Source organism: Perca flavescens, chromosome 3, assembly GCF_004354835.1.
Source record: "Perca flavescens isolate YP-PL-M2 chromosome 3, PFLA_1.0, whole genome shotgun sequence".
Taxonomy (NCBI): Eukaryota; Metazoa; Chordata; class Actinopteri; order Perciformes; family Percidae; genus Perca; species Perca flavescens.
In genome coordinates this window covers 8810429-8834142 of record NC_041333.1, presented here as the reverse complement: position 1 = coordinate 8834142, position 23714 = coordinate 8810429, and the positions used below count along the sequence as shown (strand labels likewise).

The window sequence follows — 23714 nt, the reverse complement described above, 5'->3', positions numbered from 1 at the left end:
GTCTTAAATTAGATGAAGTATTATGTTCTAGGTCTTTAATCATTTTAAACAGGTCTTAATTATCCTACATCCATGCAACGCTACCTTGAATGCTCTTTTTTTATTTATTCTGTTGTTTTGTTGTTTCTTTCTTTCGCTAGCCCAGATATTATTTCGTTGTATTATGACTACAGATGAGACCAACATGCAATTTATATTGCAGCCAATCAGCTTTCGTGTTATTGGTGCGAGTCTCTTTCGGATTGTACCACAGACATAAAACCGATTTTGTTCTTAAGGTTTGGGGAAGTGCAAGTTTAGCGATACTAGCTAAAAAATGAATTTAGGGCTAAGTTGATTTTGTTTGTTTGTTTTATTTGGATCCCCATTAGCTTCAGCATCAGCTAAAACGCTATTCTTCCTGGGGTCCTACAATCTATGATGTTGTGATAAAGGTCTTAAATTTAATTCATAATGGTCTTAAAAAGGTCTTAAAAACTAATCAATTTGACTTGGTAAAACCTGCAGAAACCTTGTCATAAAATTGATATTATTTCACAAGTAACCATCTCAAACCATCTGTTTGTAACGTGTGACTCTACTTGTGTACTACTCTCTAATAATTTGTGATCTGGACTCTTTGACTCCAGGAGTTGCCCCAAGGCCTGACTTTGGTTCCTGTAGCTCCGAGTCCCGACAGGACAGTGATGCCTTCTCTCCCACCAGCCCCCTCTCCAGCTCTGATAGCCCCTGCACCCCCCTGCCGCCCACCAGCACCCACGGCCGCTCCATCTCCATATCGGTGCTTCCTTGTTCAGATGACGCCTTCACCCTGGAGCCAAGCCCCCTTCCGGCAACTCGAGCCCCAAAGACACGCACTACCACGCCCTCCCACACGCCGCCGCCACCGTCCCGAAAACTGCTGCAGCTGCTCCCCAACATCGCACTGACAAGGAGCAAGAGTCAAGAGTCCCAGCTGGCCAACCGCATCGAGGATCCTGCAGCACACAAGTGGGTCTTAAAGTTGATACTGCAGTCATGTGTATATGGTAACAATGGTAGATGTTCTGTTTGAAAAATTGCATTACCTTTAAGCTACTAAATATCAAACATTAATAAAAGAGAAACATACGTCATTGTATTCAGGTATAGCCTGTAATTAAGGCAAACTTGTGTAATGTATGCATGTGGACTAGACTAGCAGACTAGTTCAGCTTTTAGTTCATTATTGTTCTTAAAGTTGCAGTAGGTAAGACTTATAAAACTAACTTTCTGTCATATTATGCTGAAACTCACCCTATGTTCCAGTAGAACTACATAAAGCAGGTCATTTAAAAAAATAGTGTGATTTGCAAAAATCCACCGCTCCCTGTTCAGATGCACCAATCAAGGCCAAGGGGGGTGTCTGACCGCACGTCAATCACTGCTCATGCACATGCATCCATTCTCCCTTGTGGGGGGAGGGGCTTAGGAGACCGTTTTGGGCATTAGCTGAAAGGGGGGAGGGACTGAGAAGTTGTCGATGGTCACATTTTTTGGCAATCCTGCCTACAGCACCTTTCTGAACTAGGAAGGAGAATGCTGGAGAAATTAATACATATGATCTCAATCGCACTGTTTTGAAAATGTAAACAAAGTTTTTCCCAACCAACATTTAAACACACACCTTCTATGATAATATTATAGTAATGATAACCCTCAAGCTTAGGGTCAAGTGTGGATTTATATGGTGGGTGCAGGCCCCCAGGAAGAGCGCTCAGCCATGCAGCCAATTTTGTCCAGTGGCCACTCGCGGTATCGCAACAAAACAAATCAAAACAAATCTCCCTGCAACCCGGAACGGATTTTCATCCAGACAGGCAGTAGCAGAATGGCAATCGGGAGAGTCGGGACTTTTCCCGGTGGGCCGGTAGTGTTTCGAGGCCGCGATGGCCGGTCTGGTAATAGTTATACATTGCAAGTTCTTAGCAACACCATCCGGCGGCCTGGTGTGCGGCTGCTGCCCGCTTGTCAAACTGTGCAGGCTCTGCTCAACCCGTACAGCGGGCCGCAGCAGCCTCTTATTTCAATACAAACACAGGCTAATCAGAAAGCACTAACGAAGTGCCGGCCACAACCATGTCTAGGATTTTCAGAAATATAGGGGAATCAGTGAGCGGCCCCTCTCCAAATGGCATAGCCCTGGCCGGCCTATGACGTAAAGCCATCGAACACCTCTTTTTTTGCTTGTCACGTTTGGAAGTCTATCAGTAACGTTAACAGACAGTGTGTGGGTCTAATGATGGAAAGCCAAAAAGAAAAGAGAGAGGTGGTGCTGAGAAGGTCAGACCTGCTGGACCTGCTAGACCCTGCTGCCTAGCAGGTAAAACACGTTATTAAAACACATGTAGGTAGCTAGAAATGATGCCACATGTCTACCACTTCGAAAGCGAGAAGTACACATTGGGTTATGAAAACATTCCACCTAATCAATTTAAAACTTGGACCCTCCACTCGCCTTGTCTGGAACCTATAAGGTAGGTCAGTGGCTTTCCTTTTCTCAATTTGGCCGGCTGTGGCATAAGTTAGCTTGGCAGTCAGTTCCAATGCGCTACTTGTGTTGGGCTAGTGTGGATCGTGTTGCTGTGCTGTGTGTTGTTCGTTCATTCACCGGACCATCCGAACCATCTGGTCATCATGATATGATAAAAGTACGCGCTCACACACATTAGATATTATAACAGCTGATTTCTGGCGCAGTAAACAGCTTCAGCGGGCGGGCGTTTTTTGTGTGTACTTAAATAGAATAGAAATAGAATCCTGCTGGCACCACTTTCCCGAGCTATAACACTAAGGTTTACCTGCTACCAATGACATGACAGTTTTTTTACCCCAGCTGTACGCTAGTTGTGAGTTGCTCTCTGTTCTTGCAGAGCCTGTAAGAAGAACAAAGTGTTGGCTGCTCTTCATATCAACGGCTCCGGGCACCCACCGGAGGACTCGGCGCTGCGGTCACCGCTGCTGTCTGCCCGGACACCAGGCCCTGTCCCGGCCTCAGCCCCATACACCATGCCTGCCACCCCCACCCAGCTGGAGAGTGAGTCCCTGTCACAGATACTGGCCTGGATTCCCGCTCTTATTGTCCTTATTTGGCGCTTCTGGGATTCTGTTTCATTTTTCTCCATTGTCTTCTTTTTGTGTTTTTGACATACTACTTTCTCATGTTCTTCACAGATGTGACCATGCACAGGAGCTCCCCTCAGACAATGAGGAGGGACATTGGCTTGGCTGTAACACACAGGTCAGTTACTGGCGCCCCTATGCACCTGTCCTGTTTAGAATCAAAGACTTTATAGGAGAATGTAAGAGTTACTATACTTTATGCTGTGTACTCACAAACACAAAACAGTTTGGAGACATTTGATAGACACTGAAAGGGGTACTCCAGGGATTTAAAGGGCATGTATAATTGTGTGTTAAGAGTAGGGTTTCAAAGGGTCAGTTTCTGGGAGATTTTTTGCCATTTTCCAAACGAAATTTAGCCTGGGAAGTTTAGAACTTTTGCAGTGTTTTAATTTAAATATCAATCTTTTAATAGTGAACTGTTATTGGGGGAAAATACACATAGAAAAAGCAATTCCAGGCTGCAGGCAGATAGCCAAACATAGTTTAGGATAATGGGGTGGCCACTCCCTGGACACGCCCCTGCAAAGTGGCTGGTTGTTGCGCCGCCGCGAAAATAGAATATATCTTTATTGTCATTGTTTTCTAACAACGAAACACAGTTTAGCAGTTCTCAATACGACAGTTGCTGATGCTCACTGTCACTGTGGATATCATTAACTGAAACGGATGGCTGCTGTTAGTGTCACTCTGTGCTTTACTCCTTCAGAACACTGGGACCCAGAATAGTGTTTTACTAGAGAGCAATAAGGCATGTTGACAGCTAGTTTACCCAGATAGCAATGGGTTACATTAAAACAAGTGACATGACGCTGATTGGGCTTTAGAGTAGCTACTGCAACGATCAACCGCAATTCTAATCTTGTAGATCGGCTCATAACGGCCCGACACAACTAAAAGTCCGATTTGAAGAAGATTTGCAGAGCATTGTCATGGTCCCCAGAGGATCAGCTGTCCTTCTGACCTTCCCTATTGTGCCCCTGTCACACAAACCTTTCTGCTGGATACAGGAAACAGACAAGCTAATAAGTCATGACATTTACTGAGAACCTTATGCTCTCCAGAAGATGAAACCTTTCAATTGCAGAAACTCTATTGTAAAATGTACATTGCACATGAGATAGATTAACATGAAATTTGATTTTAATGATCCTGTGACCTTTCCTTGAGCATCGCTATTAGGATCAACTTTACTTTTTTAGCCTCAAAAGTGGCTCTAGGAATAGCTAAATCACCAGTATGCTTTTTTCTGTCCTGGGTTATATTGAACATCACAGCCTGTAGGGTCCACTAGTAGTTCCTATGTTCCTAGGTTCGGTATGTTATGTAAAATACTAATTGCCATTATGTGAATTATTCCGAATCAAATGTTAGAAGATAGGGATGTGAGTTTTTTTTTTTTTTCTTTCTTTTGTAGGTTTTCAACCAAGTCCTGGCTCTCCCAGACGTGCCAAGTGTGCCGCAAGAGCATGATGTTTGGTGTCAAGTGCAAACACTGCAAGTAAGAGAGTGTAAATACAGTATAATCTCCCCCGCTCGGTTTGATTATACTTGTATTTGTTATGGTCTCATATCTATCTGTTCACAGGTTGAAGTGCCACAACAAATGTACCAAAGATGCTCCCTCATGTCGGATATCATTTCTCACATGTAAGCCTTTTCTTTCTTTGACTCCAGTAAATTACTGTATGAGTATATCAGCTCATAACATCTCAAGAATGCATTAAGGAAAACAGTTATGTCTATAATTATCTGTCTATTGAAGCCGCCATTACTGCGGAGCAAGAGTCCAACTAAAGTGAACATTTCCAGTGACAGTGAAAGCACAAATGGTTGGGTTGATCCTAATAGAAAGTGATTATAAACATTAGCAAGGCGTGTGGTTTTAGATGGAAAGTTAGGATTTGATGGAGATTGATTCAAATGAAAATGACATGGATAAGAGGGTTGTTCATTTTGCTTTTCTTTTAGCTTATTTGTTGTTTGGCGCTGACAACAGCTCAGAACACAAAGTGTGTTTTGGTGATTTGCAGTGAAAAGACTTCTGGTCATCTATTAAAACATTTTGTTCAAAGTTTACGTTTTCTAGGTAATTACCGTTATTTGCATATTTGCAAATGCAGTTAAAAAGTCAAATCCTTTCCATAAATCACAGTCACCTGGGTTTACAACCGCAGTGATGGCATTACCTGGATTAGTCTACTGCATGTGTGTCAAACTCAAGGCCCGCAGGCCAAACCTGGCCCCTTGCAGATTTAGATCCGGCCCGCCTATTTATTAAGTTTTACAATAGATTTTGGCCCGCCTAGTTGTACGCCAAACCAAAACCATGGGAAAATATTTTCAAACTGTAATTACATGACACTCAAGCAGAATTCGGCAGATTTGCCGACTTTGAGACTCAGACAGGTTGTTGTAAAAAGAAGGAACTCTTTTGCTGACTTTTGTAGGGCTTTATGTTGACAAAAAAATCTACAAAAATGTAGAATAAAAAACAACATGCAGTAATAAAGTCAAAGATATTTGACTTTTTCGATAAAATAAAAACATGTCACTAAACTTTACACGTCTGGCCGTTGAGATGATTCTCTTTTTCCAGTGTGGCCCTTATTGGGATGAGTTCGATTAAAGCCACTTCGTCAACTTGGATTGTGTTATTATTAGTTTAGTGGGACAGAGATTTTACTGTGATGATGGTTTGCAGAGACGTGATCAATGAGTGGTATGGGTGCTAGCCGTGCGTAATGAAAGCTGTTCTGGCCCGGTTGGAGAATGTCATCGATGTGACACAATCGGAGAAACTGCACTTTCTTTGCCATAGTTCTCACTCTAATGGTGGAGCGGGTACAAGTACCGATATGCAAACAGAGTTTAAGGGCCTTTCTACTTTTATTTATGGCCAACTGTGGGAGTGGAAATTAGGCTCGTGTGTGTGCGCTTCCAGCTCCACGATGATTCCGATTTATAAAACTCTGAGAACAGGCACTTGTTTATTGTTTTCAAATGTGTGAACCTATCCTTTAAGATTCAATGTGATAGAAAATTAGCTGATGTTTTCATGTGATTTGTAGTACCAAGGATGCGGAGGGCGGAATCAGTGCCATCAGATATCAATAATCGGATTGATCAGACAGCAAACATCCCACTGCAATTTGGCACTTTACCAAAAGCAATAAACAAGAGGGTAAGTACAGGATTCTTTTCTATTAGAATATGTTTGGAATTCAGTTTGGACAGCTGTTGCTGATTTTATTCTCAAGGTAACTGTGTAGGAAAACACAAGAAGAGAGTGTCAAGGGGTTGGTGTACAGGAAATAACTGCTGGCAATGGAAGGTCCTTACTGTGTGTGTGTGTGTGTGTGTGTGTGTGTGTGTGTGTGTGTGTTAGCAGGAGCCTCCCCCCAGTTTAAACCATCTGGACTCAAGCAGTAACCCATCATCAGCCACCTCCTCCACACCTTCCTCCCCAGCACATTACCAGCAGAACAACCCCCCAAGTGTCAGCGCCACACCCCCACCCAACGCGTCGCCGCAGGGCTCCCGGGACAGCCGCTTCCACTTCCCAGGTCATAACCCTGTCACTGGTATCACAAACATACATACACGCGCCTTGTGTAATGTAAGCACACTTCCAACAATACAGGTTCTTGTTCACAGCAGTGTGTTACAGCTGAGGCAACCGACAGGACATATGCTGTTAAATACACTCATTGTATTGGGTTGTACTGAGAGATGTTTATAATATTTAGTGTCTCTGATTTAAATGGGGTGGACCAAATATTAGAAACTGTATAATGCAGCACAGTTTAATAACAGCAGCACAAACATCAAATCCTAAATGACCATACAGAAGAATCAACTCCTGAAAAAAAAACAAAAAAAAACAGTTGCAACAAAAATGGCATTTTGGCCTGAGAATGTTCAAATATGTTGCTTTTCAGAAAGATAGATATTCGCTGATGAGGAGCTTTATCAAGTCTGAAAAAAAGAATATGATGATTGGGATTGACTCAGATTGGGCTAGGAGACTTTTTATATACATAATTTACAGAAAGCCTGCGATGCAAACTAGAGGTATGGAGTTTGACATGTTTGAATGTGGACATTTAACAGGCAGTGGGAGTCTGACAACTTGATGCTAGTGGTTGCATTATGGGCATAGACTGTAAAATGAATGGACGTAGCATCAGGGACGTCACCCATTGGTTTGTGGCCTGGCAAATTTGCAGTTTGCCAATATGGCCGTCGCCATCTTGGTTTTTTCAAAAGCAGGACGTGACTATTTTTTGGACAAGAGGCTGGAGCTGAGGTGAGCCAGTGTTGTTCATGGTTTCCATGGTGCTGCGCTATGCTCATCACTAACGGGGGGATGTTGCTGATTTCCAAACCTTCTGAAGCGAATCTCTCAGTGCATTTACATACACAGCAGTAACCTTGGAATGGTTTTGCCACAGCGGGGGTCTGCTTGGTCCCTTCACTTTTTTCAGTGACACAGCGTTGGCAGCCCCAGAGATGGACAATCGGTTTGGACAATCGGTTTAGCCATCTCCAGATGTCAGCTGCTGCCTCGGCGGGGAGTAAAACAAATAGACCCCAGGCTCTTTGCTGCCGATGGCCTGCTGCTGATTTGGCTTGGCCAACGCTATCATAGCAACGACACTCCAGCGGAGTGGGGAGGGGCATTTTGGGCATGTGCAGACGCTTAACCCGATCATAGCCTGGTTAAGGTGTATACATGCAGGAATAGCCCGGTTACTGAAGGAGTTCTCTACCTCTGTTAACCAGGTTATGAGAACTCCGATTGTAACCGGGGTAAGGTGTTTACATGGCGTTTGAGAAACTGGGGGTATTGCCTCAACCCGAATATAATCGTTTTTTTAAACCGCAAGTAAACGCACTGAATGTTTATTGAGGTAATAAATCAAGTGAGAAGTAGGCTCATTTTCTCATAGACTTCTATAAAAACAGACTTCTTTTTGAAACCAGTGGAGTCGCCCCCTGCTGGAAGTTCAAGAGAGATTGCAGCTTTAAGGCACTTTCGCATTGGCTTCACTTTTCGGGCCTAGAAGCTTCGTCCATTATTTTTACAGTGACTACAGTCTATGATTTTGGGAAATACAGGATCCAGTGTTTTAGGAGTTGACTCTTATGTCAGGAATCTCAGCCAATGCTGCTTGGATGTAGACCATTCTTTTTTCATAGTTCTCAATTACATATTTCTCTTTGTCTGTTGTGAGACAATTAAACTAGTATTAGATACATACTACCAGTCATTAGTCATTCTCAAGGTACTACACTACAGTCATGAAATCATTACTTTATGATCGCAAAGTAAAATAAATGAACGTATCATCTGACATTTACAGTGAGAGCTCACAAATAATTTGGATGCATGTAAGTTGTATGGAACCCATACAACATTCTTCCAAGATAAAATTAATGATTACTTCCTAATTAATGATTGTTCTATTCAATTTCATAGCTTTTGAAAAAACTATTTTAAATTGGACATAAACTTACTTAACAGCCTCTGATCTTAACTACTAGTCAAAATAATTAATAATTTATGCTTTTTTTCAAACTCAAAAATTAAGTGTAATGTCATTGAAATTACATAAAAAAATAGTGTTGCAAAAGAGGGACAAAAATGTTTTAAAAAACACCAAAGGCATAAAAAAAAGCGACAAAAACTTCAGGAAAAGCGCAATTTTTCAATTTTGACCCGGAAGGACAACAAGATAACGCTCGACAGGAAGACAACTTGAGGCTCTGGCGACCACTTTGACCATTATTGCATTTCAAATCCTGTGTTCTATATTCATAAAGTAACGCGTAAAGTATTTATGGAACATTTTTGAATGGTGAGAATCACTCTTATAGTGCAGTATTCTGAAGTTGTATTTTCCAACAGATGTTCCTGCCTCCACATATACTGCTGTTCAACATCCTGGCAGCCACTATGAATCTGGGTAAGAGAGAGCACAGGTACCCTATTGGCTGATATCAACTTACCACATTTCATAAACGTCAGCTGATATGTATAAAGGAATGTCATGTCTGAATATAAAAAATACAGTGTTGGTCAGATTTGAATATACTGTAGCATACGCAGTAGATAAATGATGATACATACAGTAGTAAATAAAAAGTGCATGGGCCGTGTAGATTGATAATCTACAGTAGCCTACAGTATCTGTACAGTATGTACAGAGCTTAATAATCCTTGAAAATAATTCTTGTGGTTCTTCCCTCAGAGTGTCCCAGGTGGCCGTCACTGAGAGGCAGCTGACAGCAGCAGAGCCATCAGGGGTGAGTTACACCGCCAAAAAGAAGAAGTGAAAAGGCTTAGTTATTTGCCTGTGTTATTGAGAGGAATGGTATGCATATGTGGTTTACAGCACCTGTAAATGTACTGTTGTGAAGCATATTTCTTTCTTTCTATCACTGCCGTATTTTGTCATCAGTCTCTGAGGGAAAGTCCCGCAGTAGTAAATAACTTTTGAATAGCCAAATATGACATCCCCTTTGGCTATGAAATAATGATGCATATAATAATGTATGTGAACTCATTATGAAATAAAGAATAAGAAAAAAACATATTCTGGCAGTTGACTTCTGGGCTCCCGGAAAAAGACCCATCAGGACTGTCACATTACGCCCAATGAGCTGCTAATATGTACCAGAGATGCTCACAAGTCTCTGAGCCAGAGTCCAAGTCTCAAGTCTCTGAGCCAGAGTCCAAGTCCCAAGTCTCAGAGCCAGAGTTCAAGTCTCAAGTCTCTGAACCAGAGCCCAAGTCTCAAGTCTCAGAGCCAGAGTTCAAGTCTCAAGTCTCTGAACCAGAGCCCAAGTCTCAAGTCTCTGAGCCAGAGTCCAAGTCTCTTAGCTAAAGTCCAAGTCCCGAGTCTCTGAGTCAGAGTACAAGTCTCAAGTCTCTGAACCAGAGTATTTAAATATTTTACAGGAGAAAAACGTGGTCCGTTTTATTGGCATTTATTTAAACCAATCACAATCGTCTTAATAATAATAAGCGCCGGACAGAGCCTCAGTGCAAAATTGTCTTGGGAAGGAACATGTTTTGGAACATGTGTACGTTCAAAAGTTGTTTTAGTTGTGCAACAGAAAACTCTGATTGGACAGATAGTCTAGCTAGCTGTCTGGATTTACCCTGCAGAGATCTGAGGAGCAGTTAACCATAGTCCTCAGAAATCCACCGCAGTTTATAATTACAACACAAAGAAAGAGGAAGGTGACAGACATCTGGCCGAAAAGAGGGACATCCGTCGGAATTTCCGGCGGCACCGGAGCAATCCCAGAAGTGGAAGGTCGTGGAAATAGACTACTGTGTGCGCAACTTAAACTCGAGTCCCCATCTCTGTTATGTAGCACTCTATGAACTTAGAATAATGCTTTTCAACTTCAATTTGATGTTTCTCACGTTGCTTTTGTTGTTGATTTGATCCTTCTTCCCTTAAAGCACTTTATAAAGTGAGTTTTACTCCAATCGCTCACTAACTAACTAACAGTCCATGATCACTTTGGTTGCTTTCAGGGGGACGAGGAGGAGGAGGAGGAGGAGGAAGCAGCACACCAGGGCGACAGTGCTCCCACTGAGCAGTCTGAGGAGGACGGGCTGGAGGAGCTGCCCTCCTCCATATGCCGCCGCGGGGCCGTCGGCCGCTGGAGGGGCCCGTTCACTCGCATGGCCAGCCAGACCAGCATCTACCTGCAGGAGTGGGACATCCCATACGAGCAGCTGCAGCTGGGAGAGCTCATTGGCAAGGTGGAGACAGAGAGGAAATCCAGACACACTAGCACTGTCAATCCATTCAAATACTTAATCAGGATCAATCGCATGAGTGTCCATAGTTACCTTGCGATTAGTTATAAGTTTTTAATACTCAAGTGGTATTTGAGACTGGACGTACTCTGGTGGTAACTCAGTTCACATCGACTGTACGTGCAAATAACTTGAGTCTCGTCGAGAGAACCATCTGGAAGGGCTCTGATGCATTGAATCGTTGACAGGGTAGTTGTAATCGAATAGTGAGACCAGTGAAGATTCACACCCCTACTAAATAAGTCGCTAGTTGTTTTTTAATTAATTAAATCGGTAAGAGGGTCTGAAAAGTAGAAAAATCTACAGAGAAAGTTGCCAAGATGGCAACACTGTCCACAACTTTACTGCTGCATCACTTCCTGATTTCCCAAACTACGGAGCGACCCAAGGAACCAAATCACAAAACGTGCTAGTATTAATTGTGCGTCAAAACGTTTTATGCCGTTAGAAGGAATTTGCATTAACTCGTTATTATCGCATTCATTTGACAAGACATACTAAATCTTAGTACGCTACATAAAATATCAACGTTTGTGTGGAACACAGCTGACGTATTTGACGTTGTGATGTCCAGGGCCGCTGGGGGAAGGTGCATAAGGGCCGCTGGCACGGCGAGGTGGCCATCCGCCTGCTGGAGGTGGACGGCAACAACCAGGACCACCTGAAGCTCTTCAAGAAGGAGGTGATGAACTACAGGCAGACACGGCACGAGAACGTGGTCCTGTTCATGGGCGCCTGCATGGCTCCGCCACACCTCGCCATCATCACCAGGTACACCTGCATGACTCAGCACATCTCACTTCTGCTCTGGTTCACCTTATTCCCATCATGGTTCCAATAGAATCACATGCATGGGGATAATTGTTTTATATAATATATCATATTACATTGGCTTCAAGTTCAGAATTCATTTTAAGGCCCTGACCCACCAAGTCGACGGCCGGGGGGCCGGCCAGAAATTAGCTCACTGTCGGCCCATCTCAGACCGACAGCCACCTTGCTGTGTCAGGGCCTTTAAGGTTCTTGTTGTGACGTATAGAGCCTTGCGTGCTCAGGCTCCTGACCTGCTCCATCCTTATAACACCAGTAGGTCCCTTAGGTTCTCTGACCAGGGTTACCGGTTGTACCTCGCGTTCGATTCAAATCAAAAGGTGACCATGCCTTTAAAATGGTTGCTCCAACTCTGTGGAACGCCTTTCCTATTGTCATACGACAGAGATCTTCAACAGGGAGTCCTCAGAGTTACTGTAGGGGGGGCCCGCCAAATTACTAATTGATCAAAGTATGTCTTAAAATACACATTAAAATGAATCCAACATATTATTAGCGAAGATGAATCTGCCTATTAATGAAAACAAAAAGTATTTCATTTACATAACATTGATAACAAGCTCACCCCTCATTTCCACCAACTGCGGATCGGCTCCACTGCGTGTCAGCGCTGTGCTCAGCCGTCCTTCAATACCCACCAGGTCCGTATTTGTTGCGGAACGGCTAGTGAAATCATGAGGACCCACGAGATTTCTAATTCACGTATGATCGCGCGATATAACAGGATGTAGTTTCTAGAAAGAGAACCATAAAACCAACAACAGTTTGTTTCAGGCCTGTCTCCACCCATTATGATGTTTTCAAGGTGTAGTGCAGGGAAATATGATCCGCCGTGAGCATTTTATTTTGAAAATGAACCGGATGTTTTATTTTGTTTCTGTGCTCGACTTCCTGTACCGCACAATCTGCCCTGTGCTGAATTGCTGCGGAGCTCTCCGGCATCCGTCAAAAATAGAAGCTCTGCGTATCTGCTCCGGAGCTGGGACGGAGTCGGAACGCAGCCGTTCCGCAGTCAGTGAAAATACTTTTAACGGAAACCTATTGACTCCGCCGCCATTCCGGAGCGAATCCGCAGCTGTTCCGCAGTTGGTGGAAATTGGGGGTTACTATACTATAGGTATGGTAGCCATCCAGCTTAAGGATTTACTGTGACTTCCACATTTATGTTTAACATCAAAACATTATGTACAAATAATACATAAATATCTGTACATCCATTTACATCCATCTGGCCTAGTTTAATATGCAACTAAATTTGATACAGTATGTAGTAGGGGGTCCCTGCTCCGTCTCTCTTTCAGCTAAGGGGGTCCTCGGTCCTAAAAACGTTGAAGACCCCTGTCGTACAATCAGTTGTCTCTGTTGACACATTTAAAAAGCAGCTGAGACTTATAATTTTGTGTCTTTACATTTTAATTTATTGTTTTTATCGCTTTATCTTTTTTGTAACATTTTTCCCTTTTGTGAAGCACTTTGTTCTGTAAAAGGCGTTTAACTAAATAAACATATTATTATTAATATGTGATTTGTTGATTTGCTAATAGTTTTGTTGTAACAGTGTTGCATGTGTTTTCTCTGCAGTTTTTGTAAAGGCGAGACTCTGTACTCTGTTGTAAGAGACAGAAGTCAGATACTGGACATCAATAAGACCAGGCAGATTGCTCTGGATATTGTAAAGGTAAGCTGTGTGAGATGGACAGAATAGTTAATACAAAAGATAAACTAGCATTTCAATATCAATATATGATTATTTCCAAGAATCTATTACCGTATTGTCCTGAATGTAAAACAACCCTGACAATATGATTTTTTCAAGACTTTATGAGGACCATATCTTTCAATAAAGACAACATTTTTATTTGAAATTGGTCCCTTGTTTAGTTAGTAGTAGTAGTAGTGGAATGTAACTAAGTACATTTACTCCAGTAATGTACTTAAGTACAAATGTTGAGTTACTTGTACTTTACTTGAGTCTTTTCTTTCCATGCCATTTTCTACTTCTACTCCACTACATTTCAGATCTGACAGCTTTAGTTACTACTTACTAGTTACAAATTAAGATTTTTGCACACAAAACACATGTGGTTTATAAAATCTGATGTTTTATTCTAAAGTAAACTAGCCAACAATATAAGGGCCTACAAGTCCAGCTGAAATGATTAGACCATTAAACACACAACTGTTTGAATCCTTTCCACTTTCTAAAATGGGAGGATTTTGACGCGAGTTTGCCTTGACAGCTCAGTCATGAGAGGAACATTCAGGTTTCTTCTATTTGGCACCACCTGTTGTTGTGGATGTGTGTTGGTGTTTAAAAGTCTAGATCCCGAATATAGGCCGACAATATAGTTATAAGTCATGGAAGCCTGGTATGATCAGATTCATTTAGTTTAGACATTTATCAGACATACAGTGGCTTATCAAATAATCCAACTGCTAAACGTGTCTGAATTAGAAATTGCATTGAGATTTCTTTCTATAAAATAATTAACGTAAGTGTTCCAAAACCCATGCTCTGGAAGCTCCACGTTTACACAGATATTAAATAAATCCTGCCCTCCACCTGTCCTCCACTCTTTTACAGGGAATGGGTTATCTGCATGCCAAAGGCATCATTCACAAGGACCTGAAGTCTAAGAACGTGTTCTATGACACAAACAAGGTGGTGATTACAGACTTTGGCCTGTTTGGGATGTCTGGAGTGGTACAAGAAGGCAGGTAAGAGAGAACGAAATGATCCTCTGATCTACATCTCTCTGTCTGAATGATCTGGATCTCCGCCAGGGCTGCACAATATGAGGAAAATATCGAATTGCGATTATAGTGACTGATATTGCGATATAATTCAGGCTATTTGGAGGGAATGATCATTTTGGCATCGTTATTCTCATTTTCATTGAAAAATATGAAACTTTTTTTATTAAACAAACAAAGATTTTTTCTTTAGTCTGTAGGATAGGATTTGTAGGCCAGGGCGTCTCTGCAGCACCACAATACTTCATTCAGAATGGTTTGACACGTTTTGCCTTTGACAAATATTGCGCTTTTGCAAAACTTTCGATAAAATTGCCTTCAATTGTGCAGCCCTAATCTGTGCTAAACCAGGTTCATTTTTTGTATTAGTATTGTATATATACTGTGTGTGTGTGCGTGTGTGTGTGTGTGTTTAGAAGACAGAACGTGTTGCGGATACCTCAGGGCTGGATCTACTACCTGGCTCCAGAGATCGTTCGACAAATGAGCCCGGAGGTTGATGAGGACCAGCTGCCTTTCTCCAAAGCTGCTGACGTTTATGCATTCGGGTAATGATTGATTCCACTTAAACAGCCAGCTCAGGTTAATCAACAGACACCCAATGTATCTATATTCTAAAGTAAAGGTGGCACTGAAACTACACTTTTTAACAAAGATGTAAAGGGTAACTACCCTATTTTCCTATGTTTTTGTGTCTAAGTGACTGATGGGAACAATAATCTTTGACATTGGTCTAGTATTAAGTGAGATCGCTGCAGTCGGCAGTGGCGAAACAAGCTACAATGTAAGTTAATAGGGCAATTGTCCAGCTTGTATTTATATTCACTAAAGTGCTGTTTTGCCACTGACAGGCTCAGATTAATATTCTAAGTGTCTGACAACATTATGGAAAGGATTTCTAAGGAGGTCGACCTTTCTGTTAAAGAGTAAGATCCTTTTTTTAAACATAAAAACATCCGCAAAATTGCTTTTGCTAAACCTACCAGACGTAAATAATCCGTCATTTTAGTATCGTAAAGTACACTTCATTCAAAGTCGAAAGAAACAAAATAAAACTAAGGAAATATATTTTGGGTCGTCTTTCCACTTTCCCAACCATCACAACTCTAGTTTTGGTTGAAATAAACACATAGTTTACTGATTTACATGTGAAAATATGTTGGCTCTATACACGCTTAAGCTATTGTTTTTTTAAGTGGAGTCTGGTGGGTTTAGCGCTAGCAACCTCAGAGCTGTTTCAGGTTAAACAGAAATGTCTTAAAGAGGTTTGTAAAAGGTATGGATCCTTTCCATAATGTTGTCAGACACTAAGAATAATAATCTCTGGACTAAACTGACGATTTGCAGTCCGGTCTGTGGCTGCCGGTGACAGCGTTCACGCTTAATACTGGACCAATTTCAAAGATTGTTGTTCCCATCAGTCACTTATACACAAAAACATAGGAAAATAGGGTCCAGGTTGAAAAAACAAAATAAAATTACCCTTTAAAGCAGTGTTCCTGAACATGTGCTTTGTGACATTTGAATCGCTCAAAGTCAGATCTAGGTTTACTGCTAAAAGCTAGTGCCCCAGGTGATTTTGTGTAACCTTACAAGTTCAGCTCACAACATGCCCTTACTGTACTCGGGTTGAGTACCAAATTCAATACTTTTTAGGCACCGACCGAATTGCCTAGTAAATCTCATCAGCGTCAGTGAACCAATAAGCATGCAGCATGCTTCTGTGAAAGGAAACTATGTTCCTTTAGGGGTTTCTTAATCATTTCGCAGCAGTCTTGAAAGCTATTTAAAAATTCTGTGTGTTAACGGAGTAGAAGTTTGACAGCCTGTCACAGAAGTAGTCAGAATGTCTGAGGAAGAAGCTAAACTTGACTTTTAGGAGCTGTCATTGGCTACTGAAATTGTTAAGAAAGCTTTTCATTGGTTTGTAGGAGTGTTCATTTGGCTGCCTTCCAATGAGCATAGGACTTCGTGTTCTAAGATCAAGTATATAATCGCTGTGTTCTTTGTGTTCTGGGGGAGAACTCTGGGGAAAAATTGATTTGGTGAGACTTTGTTACTTTTTCCTCTGTGGTCTTCCCTGTTATTAATTACATAAAACCGTTGCAATATATCACTTCAACATCTCTGTGTTCTGTGCTTCTGTGTTTGTATATTGAGTCCTAGAAGTCAGAAAATCTAATCTAATAATGCTGCTGATTGGCTGTCTACGGTTACATGTCGCAGAGGCAAGCAGGAAAAACTATGTTACACAGAGACGGGGCTCACGTAGTAGATAAATAAAAAGATTTGTGCCGTAATGTGTAATGCTGTCATTTCTTTTTGTTTTATAAAATTGGTATCGAAAAAAGTGTCATTCAGCAACCGGTATCGAAGTCACGGTACTGGTACTGTTACTGGTACTGAATATTTTTAAACAATACCCTGCCCTATACTTAAAGGAATACGCCACCGTTTGTTGAAATAGGGCTTATCACGGTCTCCCCTGGCTGTAGATAAGTGGGCCAATGCATTTTTTGTCTCAGAGGCAAGTAATTAGGTTCTTTTTTTGTCTTTTGTTGGCTCACTTTTACTCACAACATGCTAACCGGCAACATAGGATTCCATTCACTACGCTAAGCTAACTAGCGGCGGCGCTGCCGGTATTGCACCGGACTAAAACAATGCATGCACAAAAAATGCGTTGGCCCACCTATCTACAGCTAGGGGAGACCTAGATAAGCCCTATTTCAACAAACAGTGGCATATCCCTAATGTTCAATTCTTTTTTGAAAACTCTTTTTCCATGACCTTCCTACACCGCTTAGCATATTTGCTGAGACTCCCCTGACGTGGACAGAGATGGAACATAAAGCAGTAGCATATGAGGCAGTTTCCTTATCTTATCTTTGTGTTGTGTACTTTTCAGCACAATCCTGTATGAGCTGCAGGTGGGAGACTGGCCAATCACCAAACAGCCTGTGGAAGCCAAGATCTGGCTGGTGGGCAGCAGCAAGGGCATCAAGAAGGTGCTGGCAGACACCAACCTGGGCAAGGAGGTCACGGTGAGTCTGTTACGGAGATCCTAGAACACCATGGCTACGGCAACACCCATACAGGAAGGGAGGGATTCAACCTGGATGTGGGTTTTAAGGCTGCATCTAAGGATTATTTTCACTGTCGATTAATCTGCGGATTATATTCTGGATGAATGGATTAGTTGTTTGGTCTATAAAATGTCAGAAAATGGTGAAATATGTGGATCAGTGTTCCCAAAGCCCTAGATGACATCCTCAAATGTCTCGTTTTGTCCACAACTCAAAAGATATTACTGTCACAGAGGAGTGAAGAAACTAGAAAATATTCACATTTAACGAGCTGCAATCGGAGAACTTTTTTTTCATAAACCTCAAACCGATTAATCAATTATCAAAATAGTTAAGCGCCGGACGGAGCCACGGTGCCTCTGCAAAATAGCCTCAGGAAGGAACTTGTTTTGGTGGAACATGTTCAAAAGTTGTTTTAGTCGTGCGAGAGAAAACTCAGATTGGACAGATAGTCTAGCTATCTGTCTGGATTTACCCTGCAGAGATCTGAGGAGTCCTCAAGAATCCACCGGAGTTTAGAACGGCAGCACAAGGAAAGAGGAAGGTGACGAACATCCGGTCGGAAATGAGGGACATCAAGGCGCCCGTGCGCTACTTCTCTGCACTCTGTCCAAGTAGGCTAATAATAACTTAAAATGTAAGAAATATTGTAGCACACATCAGTCGTATACCTCTTTCACACCAATGACCAGGGTTACCTGACCATTGTTCAACCCTTCTTTTGTCAATTCAAACCAAGCCAGTCAACACGGGCTGATCCCTGGTCATAACAACTCAGATACAACCTGGGCCTCAACCCGGGAGCAATGCATACCAATTCTTAATATCTGTCTGTATGGCAGTGGGCATTGATGTATCCTGCTGGTTTCAGCTGTTACTAGGCTACCACTCCTCCTAATTATTGGAGGTTAAATAACAGTAATTCAATTGTTGCCAGCAACTAATTTGCACTATCCGTGCAGATTAGTTTTATTATCCCAGGGTTTTGAGATACTGTATGTGTGTCTGAGATGTGACTGTGTTTTCCGGCGGCAACGAAGCAATCCCGGAAGTGGAACGTCGTGGATATAGACTTAAGTGACAACTAATCGTTAATAATAGATAATTGATTCATCTTTGCAGCTCTAATGGGTGTATCACTTAGTGCCTTGCCTATCTTGATGTTTTTAGATTTGTGCGCAGCGTTTGATACACTGACCATAACATCTTACAATAGAAAAGCTTGAGAAGTAGGTCAGACTTTCAGGCTCAGGACTTGACTGGTTTGCATCCTATCTACAGGGACAATCTTGTTTCTCTTAGGAACTTAATCTCTACAATTACAACTGTGTGTGTGTGTGTGTGTGTGTGTGTGTGTGTGTGTTTGTGTGTGTCTCTCCCTGTGCCTGATCGCCTGTCTCGCTGTAGACACAGCTGAGAAGTCATGAAAGCCAAAATCACCATAAACCTGGGTGTTTTATTTTGAAATTAGTTTTATTTGTAAAGTATCCTGTTGCGCTGTGGCTTTCCTGTATGATTGGATAACATGGGCGCAGAAAGGAAAATGTCTCTGCGTCACGGCAATTTGCGGCACTTACGCGTCCAGTGTGTTTGTCTTTTTTCGGAATAAGGACAAAAAACTGAATATTATGTGCATATAAACGTAGTTAGTTGTTGTGGAGCATCATGAGAGGAACTACAGCTTTACGTAGTTTTGCATTGGATTTATCATTTACATCAGAGTCACAGTGGATGCTGGGGATGCAAACAGTCACAGTTGACTTGTAAGCTAGCGGATGACCAACATTTGGGTCAGTGGAAACCACAGTTGTATTAGTCTATATCCACGACCTTCCACTTCTGGGATTTCTCCGTTGCCGCCGGAAATTCCGCCGGATGTCCCTCTTTTCGGCCGGATGTCTGTCACCTTCCTCTTTCTTTGTGTTGGCGTTCTAAACTTTGTGTCCAATCTGAGTTTTCTGTTGCACTACTAAAACAACCTTTGAACGTACACGTTCCACCAAAACAAGTTCCTTCCTGAGACTATTTTGCAACGGCACTGTTTGTCTTAGCACCGCCCAAGACTATTGTGATTGTTTTAAAGAAACGCAGATAAACCAGAGCACGTTTTTGTCCCATCCAGGAATGCTGTGTGGACTAGCCAGACCCTCCTTTGCAGCGCTGCGGAGGAAGGTCTGACAATGCTTGACTACTGTTGTATTAATCCTCCCACTTCCATCCCAACAGGAGATCCTGTCTGCCTGCTGGTCCTCAGAGGCTGACAACAGGCCCACTTTCACCCAGCTGGCAAGCATGCTGGAGAGGCTCCCCAAACTGAACCGCAGGCTGTCTCACCCCGGACATTTTGGGAAGAACACTGAGTACGTATCATAGAAAGAGGAGCTTTATTCATGATGCCGGGTGGAGCGGCCTACAACACCATTTACACCAACATTCAAAGAGAGTCTGCATCAGTTTGTTTAAGTCATAAACGTCTACATTTCCATGTCATATAAGAAGAGATGAGATGGAGCCAAAGGAGCCAATACACCATCAATCAAATGAAAAATGTTGTGAATAGCATATTTGTAAAGAAATGTGAATATTATGAAGCTGTCCTGCTGATTATCAACTAATATAAATTACCTTTTCTAATGTGACTGCTATTTTGTATTTTGAGGAAAGCTCTAGTAAGACTCACACGTTGCTCTGCCGATGGATTTCTCCACACACTTTCATAGTGTTTCTCACAGTCAGCACTTATATCCTCTCTTGTGTTTCCCAGTTTTACCTTTCTTTCTTTCTCCTCTCTCTGTGATTTCCTCTCCTCTGGGTGCCGACCGACCCGCCTCTGCCTGTTCCTGTTGCGGCTGATCTCCACGGTCTCCCTTCCATCCCATTTTCCCCCTCTGTCCATGCCTCTTTTTCCCTGTCCGTTTCATGTGCACACTTGTTTTCCACCACTCCTTTATTTCACTCCGTTCTTCTCCTGGTTCGAAGGCCGTGGGATCATCATCATCACTGCCTGAGAGATCACTGCCATCAGGGTCTACACGCACACTGCCCGTACATGTACAAATACAGCAGCTGAGAGGCAAATGTGCTTTGTAAAACTCAAGCTTTATTTGGATTTGACTCTTAATATTGGCTTGAGCAAATATTGACAATATCGCTTAAAAGAAGAGTTCTGATCTGGAGCGGCATATCCGACTTATCTTCACCTGGAGTTAAAATGTGATCTGTGTCTGAATTGATTTAGCATTCTTGTTGTCTTAATTCTGCCCACATGTGAGCAGATCTAAAGTTATGTAGACAGAGCTTCTGGACCGTCAGCAAACACTGTGTGTGACAGACGACTTGGTAACAGGAAGGGGAGGGTCATGAGCCGAGGGAATAGAGCCGAGGCACCCGTGCGCTACTTCTCTTAAAATGTAAGAAATATTGTAGCACACATCAGTCATATATCTCTCTCACACCAATGACCAGGGTTATCTGACCATTGTTCAACCCTTCTTTTGTCAATTCAAACCAAGCCAGTCGACACGGGCTGATCCCTGGTCATAAAAACTCAGATACAACCTGGGTCTCAACCCGGGAGTAATGCATACCAATTCTTAACCCATTTAGGCGTAAAACGCCTGCTAAAAAAGGCTTTTTTTGCCTAAGTACTTTTCTGTAACCCCCTCCCAAAACCTAAGGTTTTCCAGAAATATTTGTCAAAATTTGTCAAAGCCTACTAAAATCTTAATTTCTCAGGCTCTATAGCAGATAAAAACATGGAATCAAAAGAATTTGAGAGCTTACTTCTTTGGCTTTCAACTTGACTGACTTGCTTGGCCATAATCTTCTAATGCATTTGAAAAAAAAATCTATAAACAACAAAAATATCAAGAATATTTTGAAAATCAGTACAGATCCTTTTTTATTTCATTATTTCATACTTTTGAGGTACCAAAGTGACAAGTGAACATCACTGATAAAAAGTTATAGAAAAAAACCCAAAACAAAACAGAGGGTTACTTCTTTTTTACATAACAATTACATATTCATTTATGTTAATTTTGTTTCTTGTATTATTTGGATCGAACTTTGGATAAAAGCGTCTAAGAAATCATAACAAAATCCCTATGGATCTCTGTCACTCACCCCAAGAATATTTCAGCCAATCACAGTACATATAATTGGCAATGTGCCTTGAAAAAGATGACACCGCTCAAAATGACGCAGATGGGTGATCAGGTCTTAAAGGTAAACACACACAGATGCGTGATCATGGCAGTGGGCATTGATGTATCCTGCTGGTTTCAGCTGTTACTAGGCTACGACTAATTATTGGAGGTTAAATAACAGTAATTCAATTGTTGCCAGCACTCTATCCGTGCAGATTAGTTTTATTATCCCCGGGTTTTGAGATACTGTATGTGTGTCTGAGATGTGACAGTGTTTATTAGCCTCACTAGCAGCGTAGCTCCAGGAATGACAATGCTGTGCGCTCAGTCCAACACTGTGCTTCAGACTCAAATATCTCAACAACTTTTATATGGATTGCCATGACATTCAATTCACGATGAATTGTAATAACTTTGGTGATCGTTTGATTTTTTGCATCTGCAAAATCCAGTTTCTTCATTAATTTGCTTTATGTCCAGATACCTGCAGAACTAATGAAATTCCCATCAGCCTCTCCTGTACTCTGTGCCTATCAGCTAATGTCAGCATGCTAACACACTAAACTAAGATGGTGAACATGCAGCATACTAGCTAAACAATAGCATGTTAGCAAACGTCAGTGTGAGCATGTAGCATCCTGTAATTAGCATTTAGTAAAAAAAAAAAAAGTACAGCCTCATGGCGCTTCCAGCATGTCTTAGACTTGGTTTGTTCAATGTCGTGAGCATCACAAAAGTGCCAGTCACCTCCTTTATACTGTGGTGGATCTCCAAACCCGGACAAATAAAAACCAATATCTGCATGGAAAGGTAATGACAAAATATGTGTAATGGTAATATGGGTGTACTGACCCTTTGAAAAGTGTACTCCCCAAAAATATGAATATTTATTGTATTTTGATTGCCATGATCTAAGCTAGATGAGACACATTGACCCCCTGTGACACTGCCTTACGCTGTCCTGCTAAAATACTTGACATGATGCATGGGACAGCCCTTTAGTCCCTAAATGGCTGTATGTTGGGCCAGCTTTGGTCTATATCCTTCGCTTTCCACTTCCGGGATTGCTCCGGTGCTGCAGGAAATTCCGCCGGATGCATGTATTTTACGTTTCCCCCCGCTTTCTTTGCGTTGGAATTTTAAATTCTGTGGATTTCTGAGGACTATGGTTAACTGCTCCTCAGATCTCTGCAGGGTAAACCCAGACAGCTAGCTAGACTATCTGTCCAGTCTGAGTTTTCTGTTGCACGACTATTTTGCAGCGGTTCAGTGCGTAGTTTAGCGCCGCCCATGACGATTGTGATTGGTTTAAAGAAACCATCCCTGAATGCTATGTGGAGTAGCCAGACGTTCCTTCAGCACGCTTTGGAGGAGGGTCTGGCAAAGCGAGACTAGGGCAGCCTTATTTTGACTCCTGGCAGAGAACAATGAGCTGAGGACAATACTGGAAATAATGCTAGAAAGAAACTTGTGATATTGCCAAAGGTATGTGTCTCTGTGTGTGTGTGTCTCTCTGTGTGTGTGTGTGTGTGTGTGTGTGTGTGTGGTTTTCCTCAGGCAGGAGTACAATGTACGCTCTGTGAATGTAATGGGCTTCACCAGCATGATCATGACTATGATCTTATACATATATGTATATACGTACAGTGCTGGAGGTTATATTTAATATAGTGTTTGTACAAGGGTTTTTAATTTGGAGCATTTTAATTGGTACTTCAGTCACATTTGTATATAGATTTTTAGACACTGTGTAAACAGATTGGTGTTTTTTGTTGTTTTTTTAGGGTTGAGGTTTAATCTGTCGAGTATTTTTGTACATGATGTGTTGATACGTTGTAAACTTGTGGTCTGAACAATTGAAGATATTAAAACTGATCTCCGGTGACCCAGTGTGTTCCTTTTTGTAATATTGCT

General features: G+C 42.0%; 1 protein-coding gene across 5 annotated transcripts in view; it reads left to right on the top strand.

Annotated features, from left to right (window-relative positions):
- The window catches only part of LOC114552773 (kinase suppressor of Ras 1), a 70169-nt gene extending 47166 nt beyond the window's left edge, over positions 1-23003 (top strand). For 3 of the 5 annotated variants that reach the window (XM_028573819.1, XM_028573823.1, XM_028573822.1), the window contains 17 exons: positions 630-990; positions 2892-3055; positions 3193-3259; positions 4559-4642; positions 4730-4791; positions 6213-6325; positions 6530-6707; positions 9053-9110; positions 9396-9450; positions 10694-10924; positions 11556-11752; positions 13394-13490; positions 14397-14530; positions 14983-15114; positions 17475-17610; positions 19879-20012; positions 20632-23003. In XM_028573819.1, the coding sequence (XP_028429620.1) occupies positions 630-990; positions 2892-3055; positions 3193-3259; positions 4559-4642; positions 4730-4791; positions 6213-6325; positions 6530-6707; positions 9053-9110; positions 9396-9450; positions 10694-10924; positions 11556-11752; positions 13394-13490; positions 14397-14530; positions 14983-15114; positions 17475-17610; positions 19879-20012; positions 20632-20722 (2294 nt within the window). In that variant the 3' untranslated portion in view covers positions 20723-23003. Of the gene's footprint in view, positions 1-629; positions 991-2891; positions 3056-3192; positions 3260-4558; positions 4643-4729; positions 4792-6212; positions 6326-6529; positions 6708-9052; positions 9111-9395; positions 9451-10693; positions 10925-11555; positions 11753-13393; positions 13491-14396; positions 14531-14982; positions 15115-17474; positions 17611-19878 lie in introns of all 5 variants that reach the window. The other 2 variants (XM_028573820.1, XM_028573821.1) reach the window with 2 other exon arrangements.
- The last annotated feature ends 711 nt before the right edge of the window (positions 23004-23714 follow it).